This window comes from Scyliorhinus canicula, chromosome 12, assembly GCF_902713615.1.
Source record: "Scyliorhinus canicula chromosome 12, sScyCan1.1, whole genome shotgun sequence".
Lineage (NCBI taxonomy): Eukaryota > Metazoa > Chordata > Chondrichthyes > Carcharhiniformes > Scyliorhinidae > Scyliorhinus > Scyliorhinus canicula.
The window spans coordinates 112498554-112519659 of record NC_052157.1 but is presented as its reverse complement, the minus strand read 5'-3'; the positions used below and the strand labels follow the sequence as shown (position 1 = coordinate 112519659).

The 21106-nt window shown below is 45.6% G+C and overlaps 1 protein-coding gene across 9 annotated transcripts in view; it reads left to right on the top strand.

The window, feature by feature from the left end:
- The window catches only part of gtf2ird1 (GTF2I repeat domain containing 1), a 237864-nt gene that overhangs the window by 193244 nt on the left and 23514 nt on the right, over window positions 1-21106 (top strand). For 7 of the 9 annotated variants that reach the window (XM_038813774.1, XM_038813778.1, XM_038813775.1 and 4 more), the window contains 4 exons: window positions 382-531; window positions 3300-3347; window positions 11290-11367; window positions 13365-13557. In XM_038813774.1, coding sequence (XP_038669702.1) covers window positions 382-531; window positions 3300-3347; window positions 11290-11367; window positions 13365-13557 — 469 coding nt within the window. Of the gene's footprint in view, window positions 1-352; window positions 532-3299; window positions 3348-11289; window positions 11368-13364; window positions 13558-21106 lie in introns of those variants that run through there. The other 2 variants (XR_005462554.1, XM_038813779.1) reach the window with 2 other exon arrangements.

Below are 21106 nucleotides of genomic sequence, written 5' to 3'. Positions count from 1 at the left end.
CAATGGCTGCAGTTTATTATGTAGGAAAAAGAAGCTGCTGTAAGGAACTCTGTTAGAAGCTAAGAACGGTCTACAAAATGTTTCTAATTTGCATGAAAGGTCATTGATCAGCCTTCCAGACAAACTGCCCACAGCCTCTAAATGATAGAAGTGCTTCCAGGCCACATTGCCAGACGCAGTGTACATTGGGCATGGGGCTGGCCGCCATGTCCAATAGTGCAAGGTTGCTAGCCTCTTCAGAACTGCACGCGTTATGGACCACATTAAAGGCCCATGCCGTCTTCATCTTGAAGATTGATTTTTCCAAAGCCCTCCTCACTGGCCTCTCTGCTTCCACCCTCTACGCATTCAGCTAATCCACAACTCTGCGTTTCCCACAAGGCCTGCACTCTCATCAATCCTATCCTCACCCACTACCGCTGGATGCCTGTGCCCCACCAAAAGAATTTCAAGATCCTCAGAAGCCAAAATACGACTGGAAATCTGAAATAAAACCAGAAAATGCTGGAAACCCTCAACGAAAAGAAGAAGGTAGGGTCACACTTTCAGATCTATGGCAAAAAAACCGTCTGAACTGTTTTCCTGCATCCCGGCAGTGACCTCGCTCGGAAGTTACTTCATTGGCTGTGAAAGATTTTGGAATGCCCTTGTTGTGAAACGCACAATAAATATTTCAGTTCCCCAAGTTCTCGAATTTTCTCCCTCGGTCTCTCAGCTTCTCCATCTGTCTTTACTCATTAAGATTCTCCTTAAAACCGCTTTGAGTTAATGTGCCAGATTTCCGCCACTGAGGCAGGCAGCACGCATCACAAAATTACCCAGCTTGCTGCACCTGCTTCTGTCAGACCCAATTTCCGCTCTGGGTGGGCAGATATGGGATGGAGTTGAGCCCACCACCCCATGACGCAGATCGGAGGCAGCCACACTGAGGAGGGCTTTTGAAAATACCCAGTACAGTTCTTCGGGCATTAGTTCCAGTTGTGTTGAATATTAAGCCCTCTAGTCCTCAACCCACGCACTCGATCGCCTCATACCCACTCCCCATGCCCCCATCCACCCCTAATGGTTCATCCTGCGCTCCATGCCAACTCATGCTCCCACACACCCCATGGCCCCTCCTCAACCCCATGCCAACCCATTTGTGGTTCACCCACAACCCTTTGCTCTTACACTCTCCATGCCAACTAACCCATATCTACCAGGGGCAGGCCTCAGAAAGCAGGTTGAGAGTAAGTAAAATAAAGGTCTAAGTATCTATTACAGTCTTTACAATAGTTTTAAATATCCTCACATTTATGGAGGCCCATTTAAAACTTTAAAAACCCTGCAAGTACTTAATCCCTTATATAACAAACTGCCTTTTAGTCCCACATCAAGACCTTCAATAATCTTTTTGAGGTGTCAATCAGACACTGAATGTAGGACCCCCTGCTGTGATAATTGTAGGGTGTGCAAAGCAGCTATATGGTAATAATGATAATAGTGATGGGCCTTGGGGTAATGTGAACAAACAGCTTTTTTGACTACTGGAATATTTTTTCAACATGCAGTCTGTTTCTCTGACTTTCATGAGCCTTTATGCTTCCTCCATAAATTTGTAGCCCCACACTGCGGGATAAGGTCCTTGCTATGATGAAACTGGGATCTCTTTGAATCTGCTGAGTTCTGGTTTCTCTCGTGTGTGAGTTACTCTTGCTTCTTTCTCCTGGTGGCAAAAATGGGACCTGTCGGAAATGGGGTGGGACTTACGGGTCTACGTCCCATCCAACACTTTTAAAAGTCTGCAAATGTCTGCAGAAATCTGGTCCAATATCTCATTATGTGGCTCATGTCATATTTTGTTGGCCAGCATTCCATCCCCAAAGTGCTTTGGGGCTTTTTGCTATGTTACAGAAATGCAAAATGTTACATAGTCACAGGCTCAGCTTTGCCCCTTTCTCTGCTGGCTTTGAGGGTGTGAGGGTGGACTCTTCCTCCTCTAATCCCAGGCTGCTGCCCTACTTTCCATGCCACCTTCCCCTTCAAAACAAATGGGACTGTGTTAATGAAGGTCCTGTGAGCCGTTTGGAGATGATTGGCTGTTGTGATAGAATAGCTGTTCGGCTGTGAGATGTAGGTGAGTAAGGGCTGTCAGCGTACTGAATGCGAGAGCATGAGGAAAAGTATTTGTCGTGAAGTGTGATGCAGTGATTGTTGGAGAGCAAATGCAAGTGGAGGGGGGTGTGATTGGTCCGATCAGCATTGCTGTTAATGAGAGTGTTAAGTGGTGCATCCGTGAGTTGAGAGAAATATTCTCACTTCAGTGTAGATGATTAGATTTTTTGTGACATTGCAGCAATGTCCTGGGTGCAATGATCCTGCCATTGACATACTCTTCTCATTGTCTCCTGAGTTGATGCCATGAAGGGTTTCCTGCCCCTGGGCTGGGGTGGAGCAAGAAATGGATGTCATTCCTCCTGTTCACTGCTTAGGATCTCCAAGGCAGCAGCCATTGGAGAGCCTTGGTGTACCCACAACCGCGTTTCTCCAGCCGTTCGAACAGAAGTGGCTCTCTGGTGTATGTAGCCAGAATGCATCGCCTCTTTAAGAGGTGCAACTGCCTTTAAGTGGTACACAATATCCAATACCCATTCCCGCCACAGCCGGGTAGCCAGTGAACAGCGTGGGTAACATCATTAAATGATCAGAATATCACGTGCAGTGGATCACGCGGCACGGACAACCATCCGATTACCCGCCCAATAAAGTACTCAAAATGTATGGGGCTGGGGGAAAGTCGGGGGAATGGGATTACTGTATCTGCCTTTCTATTGACCTGCAAACCTTATGATGTGTCATGTTCTGCAGTGACAGCACTAAGTCCATTTCTACAATCCATACATGTTGATCTGACTCCCCATTGGAAAAGTCATGGTCTTGGATTATTCCAAACTCATCCTAAATTGGTGAGTTGAAATCATACTTGGAGCATCACGGCGGCAGCGAGGCATACCATCTCAGGGAAGACCGAACTTCAGAAACCAATTTAGGTTTATCAGGATTTACCAATGGGGCCGCCCCTTTGACAATGGCTAAATATTGTGAGGTGGTGTGTTGCCGTCAAAGGGACAATCACCTCGGGTGTGTAATATTCAACTGAGTGAGACTGGTCCTCACTTTACACTGGCCTGGAGTTTGAATAAATGGATAGACCTCATTTAACCAGGAGTAAAATACTAGGAGCTGCATTTTTTTGTTTCCCTGTGCTTGTAACTGAAATTGATTCTCACACGTTCTCTTCTTCTCTCTCCACATTCAAGCACCCAGAAGAATAACATCACTAGAAAAAGCATACGCTGCTTTACAGGGTAAGCTCTCTATTCCTCTTATTGTGTCTTGAATGACTGCAAGTGTGTCTCTCAATGTGCATGTGAGCATTGCATCATAATTCCGCTAACAGGGCAAAGGTTTCTTCATATGAGGTGAGGGTTGTACTCCCAGCAAAAGGTATAGCTGTGCTTTCCTAATCCTCAAGTCAATTTACCATCTCTGATGCGTGACCCACAGTCTTTCCAGGTGGTCCATGGAAGATTTTGAGACAGTTTATGCACTTGTAATTGAATTCTAGTTCAGTCAGTTTAATGGAGAAGGTCAAAGCTCTTGAGGAAAGCTCACAGTGAGTTCGAGGGTGCTCTGTTTTAAGTGCAAGAGAGTGGGGGGCGGAATACACAAGCCACTCACAGACTTGGTAATAAATCTGCCCACCTGTCAGTAAGGAAAGTGGCTAATTTGATGTTGAGCAATCTATTCACTTTCCACACGGATGTTCGGCAGAATTTCTGTCAGTCGGAAGGTCTTTGAATGGATGCAATGCGGATAAAGTGATAAAGTCATCCGAACGGAAGATATAGGTGAAATGAAAAATGAAATTAAATGAAAATCGCTTATTGCCACGAGTAGGCTTCAATGATGTTACTGTGAAAAGCTCCTAGTCGCCACATTCCGGCGCCTGTTCGGGGAGGCTGGTATGGGAATTGAACTGTGCTGCTGGCCTGCCTTGGTCTGCTTTAAAAGCCAGCGATTTAGCCCAGTGTGCTAAAGCAGCAGTCGGCCGCTTGGCCCCCTTGAACCTGCTCTGCCATTCAATAAGATTGTGTCTGATATGATAGTGGCCTTGACTCCACTCTCCACATATTTCCCCCAGCCCCAACCCTTGACTCCCTTATTGATAAAGAACCTGTATAACTCTGCCTTGAATATAATGACCCAGCCTCGACTACTCTCTGTGGAGGAGAGTCCCAAACATTAATAACCCTTCGAGAGAAGACATTTCTCCTCATCCGTTTTTATTGGGAGACGTCCTTATTTTTAAACAGTGCCCCCCCCCCCCCCCCATAATTCCCCCCTGAGGGGGACATCTACCAAGTTGAGCCCCCTCAGAATCTTTTGTGTAATAAGATCACCTCTCCAGTGAGTGCAGACCCAACTTTGGATTTTGTTTATTCTCACGTGTACCGAGGTACAGTGAAGAGTATTTTTCTGCGAGCAGCTCAACAGATCATTAAGTACATGAAAAGAAAACACAAGGTCTCGCTCTACGCGGACAACCTGCTTTTGTATGTGTCAGATCCAGCGGCAGGGATGGACAGGATTATGGAAATCCTAGGTGGGTTTGGCCGGTTTTCGGGCTACAAGTTGAACATGGCAAAAAGCGAGATGTTTGTGGTGCAGGTGAGGAGTCAGGAGTATAGGCTGAGGGAGCTACCATTTAGGCTGGTTGGGGAATGTTTTAGGTAGGGATACAAGTGGCGCGCGACTGGGGTAAGATGCATAGGTTGAACTTGTCCAGGCTGGTGGAGCAAATGAGGAGCGAGTTTCGGAGTGGGATGTGCTCCCGCTGTTACTAGCGGGGAGAGTACAGACAGTGAAGATGATGATCCTCCCGAGATTCCTGTTTATTTTTCAGTGTCTCCCTATTTTCATTCCGCGGTCCTTCTTTAAAAGAATCAATAAAATCATCCTGGGATTTGTTTGGGCGGGGAAGTCCCCGCGGGTAAAGAGGGGGATGCTGGAACGGAACCGTAGCGAGGGGGGGCTGACGTTGCCGAACCTCAGCAACTACTACTGGGCGGCTAATATAGCCATGATAAGGAAATGGATGGTGGGTACGGGGTCGATTTGGGAGCGGGTGGAGGCTGCTTCGCGCAGGGGCACAGGCTTGGCAGCCCTGGTCACGGCTCCCCTGCCGTTCCCGCTGACCAGGTACTCCACCAGCCCTGTAGTGGTGGCGGCTTTGCGGATTTGGGGCCAATGGAGGAAGCATGCGGGGGAAGTGGGAGCGTCGGTGTGAGCCCCAATATGTGACAACCACCGATTTGTTCCGGGGAAGATAGATGGCGGGTTCGAGCGAGGCGGAGGGCGAGGGTGGGAAGGATGGGCGACTTGTTCCTGGAAGGGAGCTTCGCGAACATGCGAGCGCTGGAGGAGAAGTTCGAGTTGGCGAGGGGGAATGATTTTCGGTACTTGCAGGTGCGGGATTTCGTACGTAGACAGGTCCTGTCCTTTCCACGCCTTCCATCAAGGGGGATCCAGGACTGGGTAGTTTCCAGGGGTGAGATAGGAGAGGGGAGAGTCTTGGATATTTATAAGGAGCTTATGGGAGCGGAGGTCACAGGGACCGAGGAACTGAAACTTAAGTGGAAGGAGGAGGTTGGTGGGGAGCTGGAGGGAGGCGTGTGGGCAGACCGCTCTGAGGAGGGTAAATGGAACCGCAACATGTGCCAGGCTCGGTCTGATTCAGTTCAAGGTGGTTCACCGGGCCCACATGGCGGTGGCCCGGATGAGCAAATTCTTTGGGCTGGAGGGCAAATGTGCTAGATGTGGGGGAGGACCGGCGAACCATGTCCACATGTTCTGGGCATGTCCAAAACTCAGGGGATACTGGCAGGGATTTGCGGATGTCATATCCCGGGTACTGAAAACAAGGGTGGCAATGAGTCCAGAGGTGGCGATTTTTGGGGTGTCGGAAGACCCAGGAGTCCAGGAGGGGATGGAGGCCGACGTTGTGGCCTTTGCTTCCCTGATAGCCCGGCGACGGATACTGTTGGCCTGGAGGAACTCAAAGCCCCCAAAGACCGAAGTATGGCTGTCGGACATGGCAAGCTTTCTCTGCTTGGAAAAAATCAAGTTCGCCTTACGGGGATCATTATCAGGGTTCGCCTGGAGGTGGCAACCATTCATCGACTTCTTCGCGGGGAACTAATCATCAGCGGGGGGGGGGGGGGGGGGGGGGGGGGGGCGGGGGGGTAGAATAGTGTAGAGTAGGAGGGGAAGAGAGTGGTACTGTTATTTGCACTATGTTTTTTGTAATTGGTATCTGCACACTAATGCATATTGTTACTGTTTACAATGCCAAAAATACCTCAATAAAATTGTCTGTTAAAAAGAAGTACATGAAAAGAAAATGAAATAAAAGAAAATACATAATCGGGCAACACAAGGTGCACATAACACCGTCATCGGGTGAAAAGATGAAAGAGAGAGTTTAGTAATAATGTTAGTCTTAGAATTACATTTTAAAAGATTGGAACAATTGTAAGATAAGTAAAAAGTGGATGCGTTAGGGAGAGCTCGCAGAGAGTTGCTACGCTCCGGCGCCATCTTGTGCATCTTGTCCAACTTGCTCAACCTTTCCTAAAAGACAACCCGTTCATCTCAGGAATGAGCCCAGTGACCCTTCCAAGGTACGTATATATGCCCACTTAAATAAGGAGACCAAACCTATTCACAATACAATACAAAACTCTACATGCCCCATTGTAACATTTCCCTACTTTTATGCTCCATGCCCTTGCAATAAAGGCCAAAATTCCATTTGCCTTCCTCATTACTTGTTGTACCTACATACTAACGTTTTGCAATTCATATACAAGGTTACCCAGATCCCTCTGCATTCTGCAGTCTCTGCATTTCCACCACATCATTCATCATTGAATTAACCCATCCATAAAATTCTGCAGACTTTTGTATCCTCCCCATAATTGACTTTTCTAATATTTTGCATATTAAGCAAACTTGGCTGCAATACTCTTCATCCAAGTCATTAATATGGCTCGTAAGTAGTTGAGGTCCCAGCACTGATTCCTGTGGTGCTCCACTAATACACTTTGCCAACCTGAAAAGGACTAATTTCTCTCGATTCTGTTTCATGCTAGTCCGTCGATCCTCTTTCCAAGCTAATGTGACACCCCCAACAACATAAGCTTTTATCCTTTGCAGTAACCTTTTATGGCACCTTATCAAATGCCTTTTGAAAGCCAGAATATACAGCAACTGGTTCCCCTTTATCCACTTTGCTTGCTAAATCCTCAAAGAACTTTAATGCATTTGACAAACATAATTACCCTTTCAACAAAACCATGTTGACTCTGATTGTATTTTGATTTTCTAAATGTCCTGTTACTACGACCTTAATAATTGAATCTAGAATTTTCCCAGTCAAAGGTGTTCAGCTAAACAACCTATAGTTTGCTGCTTTCTATCTCCCTTCTTACGTGAATGAGGTGTTACATTTGTAGTTTTCTAATGCACTGGGACTTCTTCAGAATCTAGGGAATTTTGGAACACGACAACCAATGCATCCATTGTATGTGCTGCCACTTTGTTTACGTCTGTAGGATACAGGCCATTGGGTCCAGGAACTTATCAGTCTTCAGTCCCATTAGTTTTCCTAGCGATTGCAATTTTTAAAAGTTCTTCCTGTGGTGTTCTTTATATTTCTTATGTCGTAGTGTTCACAAAGACAACACAAGCTAAGTTCAACTCAAAGCTAACATTTATTACACTACAGAATATACAGCTCGACCACTTACTCCTATAGCAAGCAGTAATCTATTCAACTACAATCTACACTACACTAATACTTGTTCATGCACTCTGTCTTAAACTGTACTCTGCTCTCTCCTACACTCTTTACACTCTCCTCTACACTCTCTTTCCCAGAAGTCTGAGAGGCATTCCCTTTTATAGGTCTGCTCCCCAGCTCCATCTGGTGTTGTAATATAGTATCACATTATCTCTTAATGTGCCAGACATTAAACATAATGTCACACCTCCCTCCCATTTGCTTCTAGATTTTCCCCTATTCTTGGGACGTTTTTTGCATCCTCCACTGCGAAGGCCGATGCTAAATATTTGTTCAAAGTCTCTGCTGTTTCCTTGTTTCCCAGTTAATTCCCCAGTCTCACCCTCTCGGGCACCAACGCTCAGTATAGCCACTCTGGTCCCGCCAGATCTTCTGGTCCCGCCAGCCGTGCATCTCCGCCGCGGGTTTTACAGCAGCGAGCCGAGGGGTGCACTCAACGGGAAACCCCATTGACATAAGTGGGAGGAATCAGAAGATCCTGCTGTTGGCCCACGGTGGGCCACCTCCCGCCACAGCGAAACCATGTGATGGGTTGCGTGGTGAATCCCGCCCATAGAAACTCCTGCTATCTGCGTTTTTATTCCTTGCTAATTTATTCTCATCATCTAATGTGGGTTTTACTCGCCCCCCCACCATGGTGCTATGGTCGGTTTGCTCATCCTTCCTGCAGTCACTGCTCTGGTCCACATGAGCTGAAAGGACCTTGAATCTGTTGAACAAATGCAAGAGCTGAGGATCCTTCATTGCTACTTTCGAGATCCTCATACCTGCCTCATTTGCAGTCACAGCCTCTGACCACAGACCAAATCTGAAATAGCTACCTGAGAGATGTCCTGGAAATGTCCAGGTAGCTCTCCCCCTCCCTGATGCGCCACGGTATCTGAAGCTTGGATTGTAATTCATCAGCTCTGAGCCAAAGTTCCTCGATCTGCAGACACTTACTGCAGATGTGGTTGCTGTGGATCACATTGGTGTCCACCAGCTCCCACATGCTTCATTATGCAACACATCACCTGCATTGCCATCCTTATTGTGTTTTAGTGAACTAATTGGGTTTCAAGTTTAGAAATGTCACCCAATAATAGCCACATTCCTTCCATTCCTTTAATGGTACTCGTACTATTGTTGGAGTTTGATATTAGAACATAGAACAACACAGAACATACAGTGCAGAAGGATGCCATTCGGCCCATCGAGTCTGCACTGACCCACTTAAGCCTTCACTTCCACCCTATCCCCGTAACCCAATAACCCTTCCTCCCTTTTTGGTCACTAAGGGCAATTTGTCATGGCCAATGTACCTAACTTACACGTCTTTGGACTGTGAGAGGAAACCGGAGCACCGGAGGAAGCTCATGCAGGCATGGGGAGAACGTGCAGACTCTGCACAGACAGTGACCCGGCGGGGAATCGAAACTGGGCCCCGGCGCTGTGAAGCCACAGTGCTATCCACTTGTGCTACCGTGCTGCCCATTGCTAGAGAAGCCAACTGTATGGGCAGAGACATTTCATGAAATCCTTGCTCATTTTTGTACCCATAATGCATCATTTAAGGCAAGCCTTATCTAATAATAACTCGCATTGCACAACCAGCTGGAGCGAGGACAACATTTCTTGGAAAAGGAGGCTCTTAAAGAAGCACAGTGGCTTGGAGCAGTGAATTCCAGATGGTAGCCACAAAATCAAAAGGAGGCACAAATGGAGTTCTGCTGCTTTACCCAAAGGGAAGCGAGGATTAATGAGGCTGTGAGTTGCCCTTAGTGATCAACCCAGCTGAGGCTGCTAATTATCTACCTGGCTGTTGCTGTTGCTCAGAATATGGTGCAAGAAACACAAAGATTTGAAATAGATGTTCTGCTGATGAGACCAAGGTCTTAAGCCACACTGTGTTGAACTTCATTCGATGTTACAACATATTCATCATTGTGAAACCCTGAGAATTGAATAAATGTGTGCCATTTACATCATACATGAGGTACAGTTTGGCTCGGGTGCGATGATGTCGATAGAAACACTATGTTAAATGCACCATCCACTCGGGGTTCTGATTAGCAAGTTATTTTAATTTTGAATTTCAAAGGAAAAGAAATTGTCTTGCACTGTCACTATCTGCAAATTCACTGCTTTGTAAAGTCTGTGAAGGGTAGGTGTGAAAATGTCTGGCATCACCAGTTGGAGCTTATGTAAAGGGCTCAGTGATTGAAAATAGTGTGAGTGATTTGTGGTTGGAAATCCTGTAAGGGAACACACGTGGGTAAATACTGTGAGAAATTATCTGGCTAGGAAGTTTGAGGATTGATGGTTTAAAATACCGTCAGGGCTTTATTCTATTTATCTGGGAATAGCCAAGTGAGAGATGCTGACGGTGTTTTTTATTCCACACCTGTATATGGGGCTGGTTTAGCACAGTGGGCTAAATAGCAGGCTTGCAATGCAGAACAAGGCCAGCACCGCGGGTTCAATTCCCGTACCGGCCTCCCCGAACAGGCGCCGGAATGTGGCGACTATGGGCTTTTCATTGAAGCCTACTTGTGACAATAAGCGATTATTATTATTAGTACATGTCCACTCTGTCCAAGGTAATGTTTTGATCCCTGTTTATTAATCTGTTTATTTAACCAAAATATCTCAAAACCTAATGGACAGATTTCAGTGAAACTTGGGACACTGATCAAAAATGGCCCAAGGAAGAACTGATTCATTTTGGTGAAGATGCGGATTCGAATCCTGGAATTTAAAAATCTGCTAACATTGGGAAATAGGGGCAGCACGGTGGCCTAGTGGTTAGCACAACTGCCTCACAACGCTGAGGTCCCAGGTTCGATCCCGGCTCTGGGTCACTGTCTGTGTGGAGTTTGCACATTCTCCCCGTGTCTACGTGGGTTTCGCCCCCACAACCCAAAAATGTGCAGAGTAGGTGGATTGGCCACGCTAAATTGCCCCTTATTTGGAAAAAATAATTGGGTAATCTAAATTTATTTAAAAAAAACATTGGGAAATAGGGTGAATTCACTTTTTTTTTAAAGAGTACTGCAAGGTGTTTGATTTAGAATGTTGTTGATTGTTTTAGAACGCTGCGAATTGTCTGAATTGTCTCAGCTGCTATAGTGCAATTTGTCACCGTTGTCAAAATGTGAGCAGAGCTTTCAGATCAGGTTGTTGGATATGGATGGGCCTGAAGTATTCCTCCATGAGATGGAAACTCTGAATAAAAGAGATTTTGTTTTTCAGCTTTGCAGTTATAGACCCTCAACCAGGCAGGGAAAAACCTCAAAGAAGGGCTGTGTAATTAAAATAATGTCGACATAGCATGGCCGTAGTATGTGCTCTACCGAATCCTCTCTTCACCAGTTACTTTAATATTTTGGTCACTTTTCACAATTTAGAGGATGAAGAGGCAAACAGACTTGGAGAGAAGGTCATACTCCGAGAGCAAGTGAAGGAATTATTCAATGAGAAATACGGTATGTTTCCTCAGCTGTTTCAATATTGCATCGAAACATTTTCACTGTCTTTGTTTCTGATTTCAAAGTGAAATTTTCAGAAAATTTGTAATTCCTACTTTGGTGATCTATTGATTTTGCTTCGAAATTCTGCTTTCCTCATGTTTTCTGATGAGCCAGTGGTTCTTGCAGCTGCAAAGTAGTTACCTTCTCTTTGCCCCGTGAATCTTGTTGCAGAAACCTTCTGTCATAATATGATCATAATTGACCCTGCAGTTTGTACAAGTTTAGCTGTGCATTGAACTCTCATTAGCACCATAGTTGTTCAAGAACACATTTAAATCTCATCTCCAAAAAGCTGTGGATGCTGGAACAATTGAAACATTCAAGACTTGAGATGAATACATTTTGGTTTGGCACGGGGTTATTGAACAAAGGTGAAATGATCAAATGGAGACAAGTTACTGTTCTGATCAGCCATGAACTGAATAGCAGAGCTGGCTTGATGGACTGAATGGTCTACTCCTATTCCAAATGTGCCAATATTGATTTTGCTGCCCTGCCTTGCCTGAAGTTGAGAATCATTTTGGGGTTGTGGCTCTGTGGGAGCCAGCACTTCTCAGGAGCTCACCTGAGTAGGAAACTTAAGATCGCATGGAAGCCACTAGATCTTCCCAACACATCAGATCCATCTCCATCTGCCATATCTGCAGCCCAGGGAGACGGGGGTGGGATGGAGTTGGACCTGCCACCTCCAGAGGCGGGCAACAAGTGGGCCAATGGCATGGCTGACAGGCTAGAATGCCTACCTCCATTTACTGACGCAAGAGCCCGATTTTGATGATGAATGTCAGGTCCTCAAACCCTCAATGTTCAGCTCATCAGCCTACCCCTCATGCCCCCTCACATCCCCATGCCCTATCCGTGCCGCTTCATACTACCATTCCCCACTTCCCATGCATCCTCCATTGTCACTCACCCAGTATCCACTATTGGAAGACCTCAGAAGCCATGTTATTGAAATGGAGGTTGAAAAAATAGATTTCTCACAATCCAACCTCAGCCGTTCATTGATTTCTTTAACAAAAACTGAACGTCAGCAGTAAGGAGGGAAAGGGAAAAAGCGGGGGGGGGGGGGGGGGGAGGTAGGTAAACAGGAGGCATGATAATGTTAAATAAGTATAGGGAACTTAGTATACAGGTAATTGAGGATAGGGTGGGAGAAATGGGGTACGTGGTTTATTGTTTGTTGTTATTTGAGGGGGTTTTTTTTACGCGTCGACCCACGTGGCTGTTTTAGAAATGTCAATATGTTAAATTGTAAAAATTGCAAATGCTTCAATAAAATATATATTCTTTAAAAGAACTTAAAGCTATAAATTTATTAACGTTACTAACTTGGATTCGACACATACTCCTTCAGAATACACAGTTGATTAATAACACCTAAAATACACTCATCTTCAGCTAATCTCACTACTGGTTTAAACTATGATCGACACTCACTTACACTATCTGTACTTTTGACTCTTACTAGCTAACTCCTGCACACTCTCCCACAAGGCTTAGCATCACTGCCTTATATAATTGTAACTGTAACTCCATCTAGTGGCCACTCTCAACGCTCCAATAACATTTGCAGTACTGACAGTTATGATAAAACCACAGCAACCATTACTCTTTTCCCCCCCCCACTTCCCCCCTGCATGGACAGAATTAAGTGAAAATCAAAAATGCATACAATATGGGTATGTTATAGGGAAGGGGGAGGGCAGTAGCATCCAAATTAATAATAATAACCTTTTATTGGCACAAGTATGAAGTTACTGTGAAAAGCCCCTAGTCGCCACATTCCGGCGCCTGTTCGGGTAAGCTGGTACGGGAATTGAACCCACGCTGCTGGCCTTGTTCTGCATCACAAACCAGCTATCCAGCCCACTGAGAAATTGGTGTCCATCCTGAGATGGGATGGTTTAAAACTCATTGTAGTTTATACTTGTTACCGCCTTATCTTTCAGGAGAAGCTCTGGGACTGAATCGACCTGTTTTGGTGCCATACAAATTAATTCGAGATAATCCTGATGCGATCGAAGTGACCGGGTTACCAGATGACATCCTTTTCAGGAACCCAACCACCTACGACCTTAGCAGACTGGAAAAAATTCTAAAAGTCCGCGACCGTATTATGATGACCATTAAAAGTCCATTACAGTAAGTGTGGAAATCCTCCCCATTAACTCATACTCGTCGTGTTCAGTTCCACAAGGAAGTGGGATTGTTGTTCAGCTGAGGCATCCCTCTGTGGAATTTGTTCATTTCATGTTCAGTGTTCAAGCGGTAAATTTCAGTGTGAGAGAAAGCTCAGGGGTTCAACGATTAAATTGCTAATGCCGACCCCGGTTCAGATATTTCCTGTGAGCTGTGTGAAATAGCCGCTAATTCATTGGGAATGTTGCCTTGGGACACGTGTGTCCTAGAAACATGCAATTCCTAGAAGAGACAGACGGCATTTTCCTTTGGATTATATTGCACATGTATATTTTCACATTGTGGCTTTGATGGTTCCGAATCATACTCCCATTAAATTGCCTGGCTCAGTCGAAATGAGTGCTTAAGAACAGGATATGGAAAAGTTTGAACAGATGAAAGGTTCGCTTTGAGCTCTGTGCTTAAGGGAGACATTTCACTTCTGTTAAGACTGGGATGAAAGTGAAAACCTTTCTTCACTGCCAGGAAGGTCAGATTTATGATAATTGGTACACAAAAAAAACAGGGGTGGGGGTAAGATGAAGAGGTTTTTTTCTGTATGCTGATGTGATCTGGAATGCACTGTCTGAAAGGGTGGTGGAACCTGATTCAATAATATGTTTCAATGGGGAATTAGGACTTGAAAAGGAATCATTAGCAAGGCTCTGGGGAATAGGTGAGAAGTGGGTCTAATTGGATAGCTACTTCTAAGAACTCACACAGGCATGATGAACCAAATGGCTTCTTTCCATGCTGTATGAATTTAACGGAAATCAACATTTTGTCTTTAAATGGTGCATCTTTTTGTTTTTACATTTAAACATTGCGTTTCTTACAAAGGGTCCTTAACCCAGTATAGGTGTTCCTGATTCTTTTTTTGTTCAATTTGTTGCTTCATTTTGCTGAACATTTTGCACCAGGTATCCTTATTGTTTATATTTACTTACAATTCAATGTGGTCTATCTGTTGAAGTTTAATATCCGCCATTTGAAGAGAATTGATTTGTGCAGTACAATGCTGCATTTAATCCTGCAAAAAGATTTCCTGCAAATCCCTTGGGTCACACACTTCTGTGAAATTAGCTCACTAAAAAGTGCAGCAACTTCTTATCATTGCGACCATTGGGAGAGAAGATGGCTGTATAAAATGTAACAACCTGGTAGATAAGGTTCCACTTGAATAACTTAGTCAGTTATGTTTCAGCTAGGAACATTGGAACAGGGGTAAGCCATTCAGCCCCTCGAGCCTGCTCCACCATTCAATGAGCTCATTACTGATGTGTGGCTTAAATCCAGAAGCTGCTTTTGAACCATATTCTTTAATCCCTTTGCTTAACAAAAATTTATCTATCTCAGATTTAAAAATTAACAACTGATCTAACATCAATTGCCATTTGTGGGCGAGAGTTCCAAACTTCTACCACCCACTGTGTGAAGGAGTGCTTTCCAACATCTCTCCTGAATGGTCTGGCCCTCATTTTTAGACCATGCCCCCTAGTTCTAGAATCTCCAACCAGTTCAAGTAGTTTATCTTTATCTATCTGCCTTTTCCTGTTAACATCTTAAAGAATTTGATCAGACTACCCTTTAGCCTTCTAAATTCTAGAAAAACAGGCTTGATTTGTATAATCTGTCCTCGTAACTTCAGCCCTGAAGTCCAGGTATCATGCTTGTAAACTTACGTCACACTCCCTCCAAGGCCAAAGTATCCTCCCAAAGGTGTGGTGCCCAGACCTGCTCACAGTACTCCAAGTGAGGTCTAACCAGGGTTTTGCAGCATAACGTCTGTGTCCTTCTACTCCAGCCCTCTAGATATAACGGCCAGTATTCCATTAGCCTCCTTGATTACTTTCTGCACTTGTACATGGCATTTTAAAGATTTATGCACCTGAAACCCGAGGTCTCTTTGGACATCCACTGAATTTATCTTCATACCATTTAGAACGTACTCAGATTTCTCCTTTTTTGGTCTGAAATGGATGACCTCATTCATGCTTACATTGCAATCCGTCTGCCACAGTTTTGCCCATTCACCTAGGGCGGAATTCTCTGCTCCCCACGTGGCGTGGGAGAATCGCGGGAGGGCCTCCCCACATTTTTTACGCCCCCCGGCGCCCCCAGCGATTTCCCCCCCCCCTCCGGCTCGGAAAAATCGTCGCTCGCTGTTTTCCACGGCGAACGGCGATTCTCCGAGCCCGATGGGCCGAGCGGCCGGCCCTTCACGCCCGTTTCACCACGGCAGCAACCACACCTGGTCGATGCATTCGTGAAACGGGCGCCAGATGCCCATTTGGGGCATCTAGGGGCCCGATTGGCACGGGAGAACCACGACTGTGCTCGGGAGGGGACAGGCCTGCGATCGGTGCCCACCGATCGTCGGGCCAGCGTCCAAAACGGACGCACTCTTTCCCCTCCGCTGCCCGGCAAGATCAAGCCGCCACGTCTTGCCGGGCGGCAGAGGAGAAAGGCAGCCACCGCGCATGCACGGTTCGCGCCGTCTGCGCGATGAAGTCATCCGCGCATGCGTGGGTTGGAACCGGCAACCCGCGCATGCGTGGATGACTTCACAAATGCGCCGTTTTGCGCGGCATTTCCGGAGCGAAGAGGGCGCAGCCGGGAAAGACGGAGGCCCGCTCCTAGCCCCCCGGGTGGGGGTGAGTTAGGTGCGGGGAGCAGGCCCCGAGGCCGTCGTGAACCTCGGCCGAGTTCACGACGGCCTCCACGATTTTGGCCACCAGCGGAGAATTCTGCCCATAGTCTATCAACATCCCTTTGTAATTTTGTGCTGTCATCTACAGTGTCACCTAATTTTGTGTCCTCAGGAAATTTGGATATATGACTTTCTATGCCATGATCCAAGTTGTTAATGAACAATGTGATCAGTTGAGGCCCTCACACCACTAGTCATATCCTGCCAATTTGAGTATCTACCCAGTATCCCTACTTTCTGTCTTCTGCCACTCAATTTCACAGCCATGCCAGTACTTTACCTCAATTCCGTGGGCTTCTACCTAAGTTAACAGTCTCTTATGTGGGACTTCATCAAATGCCTTCTGGAAATCCATAGAAACAACATCCATAGACATTCCCCTGTCCACTACTTTACTTATCTCTTCAAAAAATTCAATGAGGCTTGTCAGCCATGACCTACCTGTCATGAATCCATGTTAGCTCTCCCTGATTAACTGAAAATGTTTCAGGTGTTCAGTTACCCTATCCTTGATTATAGACTCCAACAGTTTCCCCACCACTTGCTAGTCCCTTGGTTCTCTCATATATTTGGGATGGTTTCTATATTTTTCTCAGTGAAGGCAGATACAAAAGGCTGAATCCAACCAAATCATTTCTAAGTATCATATTGGGCGTGTTTGGTGGGGTGGTTCTCCCCCGATTTTTGGGTGAGACCCATACCGCTATTCCACCACACTTCATCATTTTTTGGGCCATGGGAAGTTTCTCTCTGGTCAAAAGCACACTTAGAAATTTTTCATCACTGGGGAGCTGAACTTCTGTGATCGGGCCGTCATTTTGAAAGGGTGCCCAGATCTCTAAGTGAGCTTGAGGATCTCCCGCACCCCCGCCCATGGGCAATGACACCCCCTACACACATGGACACTACTCCACATCCCCCCCCCACCAAGTGAGGATGCCTCGCTATGGGGTTGCTAAGGGTCCCCCTTTTTCAGGCCTCTCTATCCGCCCTTTTGGGCCACCCTTTTCAGGACCCCCCCCCCCAACCTTTATAAGGTCCCTTCATACCTTCCCTTGACCCCTCCTCACCCTTCACCCCTCCTCACCCTTTATACCCCCCTCCTCCCCCCTTTGATGGGCATGGCCCGCCTCAGGCCCAGACTCTGGGCAGTGCCACCCAGGCACCCTAGCAGTAACCCTGCCAGATTGGCAGTGCCACCCTGGCACCTTGGCAGTGCCAGGACAGCAGTGCCAAGGTGATAGTCTGGCAGTGCCAATGTGCCCAGGTGTCAGAGGGGAGCCAGGTGACCTCCTAGTCCTGTTCCCAACCACCCAGGTGTCCCTAATGGCCTGGGAAAGCCCCCAGGTGCCGTTACGCCTAGTCCACAGTTATGTGGACCAGTACCGAGCAGCACCTGGCGGGGGCCTCACTGGGGAGGCTAATAGCTCATTTAAATATGCTGATCTGGATCTCGCCCAACAAGGGTGAGATCCAGATCGTGACAACTCCAGGGTTACAAATCACGCAAGAGAGCTCTCATGAAATTCAACGGTCTCTTCGTGTCAACAAGTCGGGTGCGACAAAACCAAGCAAGATAAGGTAATATTAGTCAGGTTACCAAAGGCATGTTCAAACAGATGGGTGTTGTGGAGTGTCATAAAAGATGAGAGAGGTAGAGTGGTTTAGGGAGTGAATTCCATTGTTTAGGATATAGATGGCTGAAGGCCTGGTGGCAAATGGCGTGGCAGAGAAAGTGGGAGATGCACATATTTTCCTTGTGTGGCCTATAATAGCACTTCTGCTTCTTCTAGCCCACAAGGAAACAAAAATAAAATGAAAACAACAAACACCCCTGTATCTGCTAGGCCTGACAGAGAAGGCCCAATATCATGTACAGGCCTGGGCGTAAAATTGCATTTGGATCATGATGTTGCATTCGAGGATTGATGTGCCAAGGATGTGCTGGTTAGGTGGATTGGCGATGATCAATGCAAGGGTTATGGGGATAGGGCAGGGGAGTGGGCCTCTGTAGGGTGCTCTTTAGGAGGGTCAATGCAGACTTGATGGGCTGAATGGCCTCCTTCTGTACTGTAGGAATTCTATGATTCTATGGATCTGGCTAAAACTCCACCTTCAAGTGAGTGTCCCTCATGCCTGCTAAAAATAGGATAAAGTTGCATCCAGGCTCTGGGATTGGAGGAGGAAAATCGCTGGCCTGATTTTATTTGCTTACTTGGTTGATATTAGGCTTCCAGGGACAACATTTTTAGAAAATGTCCATTTCTAAGGAGTTCAGAATTATATATTCTCACAAAGTGGGGTTTCAATCTGGCCTTTAGTTTTTCTTTTAACCAGTGAGTGGAAGTGTCAGTTTAGTGCTCAGTTGGAAATCTGTTCCTCAGAGTTTAGTCTAAAGTCTGACCATTCCATTCTTATTTCATGCCTCAATTGACTTAACAGCCGTGGTCATCAGGGGAGCTGGCAGCAAAGTGATAATGTCACTGGGTGAGAAATCCAGAAGACCAGGACATGGGTTCAAATCCCACCATGGCAGTTAATAAATCTGGAATATAAAGCCAGTCTCAGTAACCAATCATATAATCCATAGAATCCCTACAGTGCAGGAGGAGGCCATTCGGCCCATCGAGTCAGGACCTGCACACTGAAAGAGCAACCTGCCCAGATCCACTTCCCCGTCCATCCCACCCTATCCCCATAATCTAACCAGCACATCAAAGGAGCAATTTAGCATGGCCAATCCGCCTAACCTTCTCATCTTTGGACTGTGGGAGGAAACCGGAACACCCAGAGGAAACCCACGCAGACCCAGGGAGAACGTACAAACTCCACACAGTCACCCAAGGTCAGAATTCAACCTGGGTCCCTGACACTGTGAGGCAGCAGTGCTAACCACTGTGCCTTCCTATTGTGACACCTACATTCAATTGTAAAAATCCTTCCTTTAGGAAAGGAAATTTCTCATCCTTACCCACAACAATATGCTTGGCTTCCATTAAAAAAAAACATTAATCCACTCTGTGTAAGAATTACATAGGATTATAAAGAAACAGATTTTTAAAAAGAAAACTCTGCGACATCTCTGGAGAGAAAAACAGAGTTTACATTTCGAGTCCGTATAACTCTTTAGAAACTGACTTAATTTATTCATGCTCCAGTTGAACATCCACCTTCTCTTTACCTTTCATGGAATGGTTGCAGTATGGAAAGAGGCCATTCCTTCCATTGTGACTGTTTATTAAGTGCCACCCCCTGCATTTTCCCTGTATTTATTTCCTCTTCGGATAATGATCCAATTATCTTTCAAAAGCCACGATTGACTTGGGCTCCACCACGCCTTCAGACAGTGCATTCCAGGTCCTAATCACCCATGGCTGAAAAATGTGTTTCCCAATGTTGCGGTTGCTTCTTTTACCAACCCCTCAAATACACTTGTGGTATTCTCCACAACTATTCCATGTGGTCGTAAATTTCACATGCGAACCACAGATCTCCTCAATTATTGGTATTTGGATTGGATTGGATTGATTTATTGTCACGTGTACCGAGGTACAGTGAAAAGTATTGTTCTGCGTGCAGCTCAGACAGATCATTCCATACATGAAATAAAAACATAATAGGCCAAAAATTAAATAGACAATGTAAGTACATAGACACAGACATTGGGTGATGCATACAGGAGTGTAGTACTACTCATTAGAGAAGATGTGTGAAAAGATCAGATCAGTCCGTCAGTCCATCAGTACATAAGTGGGTCGTTTAGGAGTCTGGTAACAGCAGGGAAGAAGCTGTTTTTGAATCTGTTAGTGCGTGTCTCAGACTTTTGTATCTCCTGCCCGATGGATTTTTGGCCTGCGGCTCTTGTCTGCACCCCCTCACCCCAAAGACATCATCTCTCTGTCTGCCCTACCAAGCTCTTGCATAACCTTAAAAGAACTCTAATCAGACTGAAATGGCTCCTACCCGGCTCTATTTTTCTTGATAGGAATAACCTTTTAGTTTTGATGTTTTCCTTCTAAATCCTTATTGCATTTTCTCCAGTGTCATATTCTTTTTTTAATATGGAGATGTGAAACGTGCACAGTCCTCCAAACATGGTCTAAACAACGTTCCTGCTTTTCAACTCTATCCTTATGGAAACGAGCTGCCTTGCTTGATTTGCTTCATTCTGTGACCTTATAACTCCACATCACCATTGTTCATGACTTATGCATCTGTGCCCCTCGATCTTTATGCTGGTCTACCCCAGTTAGCGTCTTATTTGGCATGGTGCATATGGCCTTCTTATGCTTTCTAACAAAGTACTCCCACCCAACAATGCTCAGAGCAGGTGACTTTGTTCAGTGACACAACTGTTTTAGCCTTTTCTATGATGATTTATAGATCATCTGTCTCTCATCAAACTTTGAATTTTGATATCAGGAATAAAAATTAAACCCCAATTCCGTTTTCTTCTTTAGAAAGCGTCCGTTGTACGTTCTGCGATGCACCAGTATTGGGTCCTCATCTTGTGGTGGCATAACCCAAACATTTTTTTAATAAATGTTCTTTTTGGGTTTTTGAACAAAGTATATTTGCCGTTATGTACACATACATAGAAGAGAAGGGAACATGGACAAAAAGCAAAACAAACAACAACAAAAAAAGTGTTAGAATAAAATAGCTGGTAGGGTATTATGTGCTAGATCAACAACAGCAGCTCTGTACAATTGGCAATATTGTTTTTAGCACATAAGTAGGTATCTGTTTGTGGAGGGGGGAACTGGAGGGAGGGTACATATACATTTGGGCGCCGGGGAAACA